The following is a 4,600-nucleotide window of genomic DNA, read 5'->3' as shown; positions in this document are numbered from 1 at the left end:
AAGAAAACACAAATCAAAACTATAGTATCGGTCACTAAATTTAAAAAAAACACACTAAAAACATCATGCCCAGTTAAATTCATAAATTAAAATAGAAGAAACCTTCTGATTCAATCTTTCTTCGCAAAAAAAATATGAACGAGATTCATTAATTACCTGTTGTGTGTGTATGATTGTATTCAACCCCAGTTAGGTTTCTTATACATTGAATCGCTAATAAAAAAGATCACCAACATCAATTAAGTTTGGATTCGATGATAAGGCGTTTGACAATGGTGACAAGAGGCTAAATATGGAGAGCGGTGATGATGATGATGAAAATTGATGATTGATATACCCTAAATGCAGCCGCCAACTGAAAATCAATGATTGATAAACCCTAACGTTCTTCGGCTGAAAATCCTCCATGTTCAGCCTCCCTAGATCGATAACAACGATAACCAATCATTTTTGTTATTTTAAGAAACTAATTAATGCATATTAAATGCTAAATATTTAATTAATACTCATTATATCTTCAACACGTAATATCTATTAATTATTTTCTTAAATAACTAAAATGATTGGTTCATAATCAATCCTACATGCACATAATAGATAGTTAGAACACAATAACCTAACCCTATATATATATATATATATATATATATATATATATATATAAAGAATTAGTATAAGCTGACTTTAATTGGTATTCATTATCTCATTCTCAGGTTACAAACGAAGACTACATATATAGTCTGATCAAAAAAAGCTAACTACCAATTACTAACAAATAGGATATCTATCTAAATAAAGATAAGAACTAAATAAACCATGCTAATCTAATAACCGGATAATCACCAAATCCTTTACTCCCCCTCAAGTTGACACATGAATATTTCAAATGTTCAACTTGACAAGTAGTGACTATAACCTGTCAGAACCAAGAGGCTTGGTAAACAAATCCGCCAGCTGAGCTTGAGTAGCAACACGAACATGAGCTATTTCTTTAGACTCCACTCTCTCCCGAACGAAAAAACAATCCATTTCAACGTGTTTAGTTCGTTGATGAAAAACCGGATTGTGTGCAATATGATGAGTAGACTCATTGTCGCACAAGAGTGGAGTGGGCTTGTCAATGCAAATTCCAACTTCAGAAAGTAACCACTGAACCCATAAGATTTCACTAACCGTAATCGCCATGGCACGATACTCCGCTTCTGCAGAAGACTGAGAGACCACTGATTGCTTGCGAGACTTACATGATACTGGTGCACCACCCAACATTAACAAATAACCAGTTCTTGAACGCCTAGAGAAGGGACAACCTGACCAGTCAGAGTCACTGTAAGTAAGCAACTCTGGTTGTCCATCCTTTGGAAGAAGAATGCCTTGTCCTAAAGTAGTTTTAAGATAACGCAAAACTATCAAGGCTGCATTCCAGTGACTTTGACGAGGATCAGATATGAATTGGCTTAAAACATTAACCGAATATGTAATATCTGGTCGTGTTGCTTGTAAGTAAGTAGTCTTCCAACCAATCGCCTATACAAATTAGCATCAACTTTCTCTTCTTTATCACCTTTGTCCAGTTTGAAATTTTGTTCCATTGGGAACTTGCTTGGACGACACCCAAGCATAACAACATCATCTAGTTTGTCAGTAGTATATTTCCGTTGTCTAAGTACTAGACCTTCTTGTATACGTGACACTTTAATCCCCAAGAAGTACGTGAGACTCCCTAGATCTTTGATGCTGAACCGAGCATGGAAACTTGACTTGGTACTCTCAATCTTCTTATAATCATTACCTATAATGATCACATCATCAACATATATCAATGCTGCCACAAACACTTCTTTATTTCGATGAATGAGCAATGAATGATCCGCATATGATTGATGGAAATCAAGTTCTCACAACGCTGAGGTGAACTTGTGATACCAGTTCCTACTAGCCTGCTTTAAGCCATACAAAGACTTATCCAACTTGCAAACTCTCGTGTCACCTTCTTTGCCAAAACCTTGAGGAATCTTCATGTACACATCTTCTTCTAGATCTCCATGTAAGAATGTATTATTTACGTCTAACTGATGTAGGATCCAATTATTTTTGACCGCCAAGGTTAGTAAAATTTTGACAGTGACGAGTTTGGCAATCGGAGCGAATGTGTCATGGTAGTCCATGCCTTCCAGTTGTGTGTATCCTTTCATGACAAGCCTTGCTTTGTAGCGTTCTATCTCCCCGTTTGGTTTAAAATTGATTTTGTATACCCATTTAGAGTCAATGGCACGTTTACCCGGTGGTAGCTCAACAAGTTTCCTAGTTTTATTTGCTTCTAAAGCACTTATTTCTTTGATCATTGCATCCCGCCCCTTTTCATCTTTAGCTGCATGCTTAAAACACTTTGGCTCATAGTGTGTGACTATGGCTGCTAAAAATGCTTTATGAGACTTAGAAAACTTTTTATAAGAAACATAAGAGGAGATGGGGTGTACCGTAGAAGCATGTCGATCGATAGCAGGCAGTGCATGATTGATCGATGGGGGTAATTCAACCTCATAGTCATTAAACCGAAGGGGTTGTGTTCGAGCTCGTGTAGCCCTCGCTGAATGAACATCTTTAGATTTAGTGTGCGTGGGGGAGTTATTTTCACAGCTAGAGCTGGTGGATATAGGAGATGCATTATTACTATCATCATCAGAAGTGGGTGTCACCTCTTGGTCAATGGTGACATCATCTTCGTGAGAGTCTATGTGAGATACAACTTCACCACATGGGGCAACATGAGTTTCACTTGCATTGTTGTCTAACTCAAAAAGTTCTTCTTGTTGCAGATTCTCATTTATTAAATCTGATCCCACTGAAAATTGTTCTTCTAGAAATCGAACATCCCTAGAAACAATTATTTTTCTGTTTTCTAAATCATATATTCGATATCCTTTTGTACCTTGAGGATACCCAACAAACAAACCTGGTCTGCCCCTAGCCTCAAATTTGTCACCCTTAGTCTCTGTACTTCAATAATAAGCCAAACACCCGCACGTGATCATAAGTAGGTTTGTGACTAAAAAGTATCTCGTATGGTGTGATACCTTGCAAAACTTTGGTTGGCATTCGGTTTATCACATATGTAGCTGTCAAGACACACTCACCCCAAAAAAGCTTTGGTAGGTTTGCTTGAAAACGAAGAGCACGTGCTTCGACAATTCAGGGTACCTAATAAGTTTGAAACACCCGTCCTTGCTGTGTCCATCTCGCTGACAGTGAGAACATCGAATCTTCTTGTCGTTATCTGATTTTGAGAATTTCTGTTCCACTTTATTCATCGATTGAGTAGCTTGCTTCAACAATTATTGTCGCTGTCCCCGTTGTGAATTATAGTTAGCCTGGAATGCTGATGCCTCAGTCCCAGTTCTTTTCACTCCACCCGTGATTCCCCTTTGCTACTCGTCTTCTGCTAACAAATGGTAAACCGTTCCGATGGAGGGTGTCAGCTTCATAGCAAGTACTTGTGTTCTGATGACTGCGAAATCTTTGTCCAAACCCATCAAGAACTCGTAAGTCCTTTCCTTCTCTCTCAACTCATTCAGTTGTTTTGAAATTCCAGAATTACAACCTTCATAGGTGAATCGTGGCGTGGGAAGTACCATCTGCAATTCATCCCAAATTGATCTTAGTTTAGTGTAGTAATTCGACACAGAGCTCCCATCGTGTCTCGTTACATAGAGTGTTTTCTTTAACTCGTAAGCACGAGTTACACCTTCTTTTTCGAATCGCTCTTCAAGGTATGGCCAGATCTCAGAGGAGGTGTTCGCATATCGAACACTTGTTCTTATCTCCCTCTCCATCGCTGTGGTTAACCACCCTTTTATCATAGCATCGGCTCGAACCCATGCCTTGTACGTGGGTGATGTTGACTTAGGCTTCTTTACCGTTCCATCTATTAATCCAATCTTGTTTTTCGCCAAGAGAAAATTTGTCAGCTCCTGTTTCCATTAGTTGTAATTGTTGTCGTTCAACAAGTCACTCACTTGAACTTGTTTGGGATAATCCGATGGATGAATGTAGAATAGCGAAGTGGTATCAATTCCCTCATCGCTTTTCTTGCCGGATCCTTCTGGTATATCTCCCGCCATGCTCGCCGAAGATTGTTATTGTCCCCTGAAAACGACCCGTTCTGATACCATAAAGAATTAGTATAAGCTGACTTTAATTGGTATTCATTATCTCATTCTCAGGTTACAAACAAAGATTACATATATAGTCTGATCACAAAAAGCTAACTACCAATTACTAACAAATAGGATATCTATCTAAATAAAGATAAGAACTAAATAAACCATGCTAATCTAATAACCGGATAATCACCAAATCCTTTAATATATATATATATATATATATATATATATATATATATATATATATATATATATATATATATATATATATATATATTCTACTATCATTCATTTTTATATACATATATGAGTGAAGACATCATTTTGTTAAAGTTTGGCGGTAAGTACAAGTCTTGGAGCCATGACGCGCCATTGCGAAGCAATGACGAGCTTTTTAACAAAACCTATTACTAATATCTAAATATTTTGATTAATTT

The 4,600-nt window shown here is 37.3% G+C and overlaps 1 protein-coding gene across 1 annotated transcript; it reads right to left on the bottom strand.

Annotated features, from left to right (window-relative positions):
- Positions 1 to 3,428: 3,428 nt before the first annotated feature.
- On the bottom strand, positions 3,429 to 4,121 carry LOC111912534 (uncharacterized). Its single transcript, XM_023908269.1, has 2 exons — positions 4,017 to 4,121; positions 3,429 to 3,971 (listed from the first exon to the last, which is right to left on the bottom strand). Exons 1-2 carry the CDS (start codon positions 4,119 to 4,121, stop codon positions 3,429 to 3,431), a joined length of 648 nt encoding a protein of 215 aa, XP_023764037.1.
- Positions 4,122 to 4,600: the final 479 nt, after the last annotated feature.

Source organism: Lactuca sativa, chromosome 5 (genome assembly GCF_002870075.4).
Source record: "Lactuca sativa cultivar Salinas chromosome 5, Lsat_Salinas_v11, whole genome shotgun sequence".
Classification (NCBI taxonomy): Eukaryota; Viridiplantae; Streptophyta; class Magnoliopsida; order Asterales; family Asteraceae; genus Lactuca; species Lactuca sativa.
The sequence above is the reverse complement of the archived record's forward strand: the minus strand, read 5'-3'. Positions and strand labels throughout refer to the sequence as shown.

Coding starts and splice junctions, on each gene's coding strand:
- LOC111912534 (XM_023908269.1), bottom strand. CDS start 4,121: ATGGCGGGAGATATACCAGAAGGATCCGGCAAGAAAAGCGATGAGGGA. Junction 3,972..4,016: donor ATTATCCCAAACAAGTTCAA/GTGAGTGACTTG, acceptor TAATGGAAACAG/GAGCTGACAAATTTTCTCTT.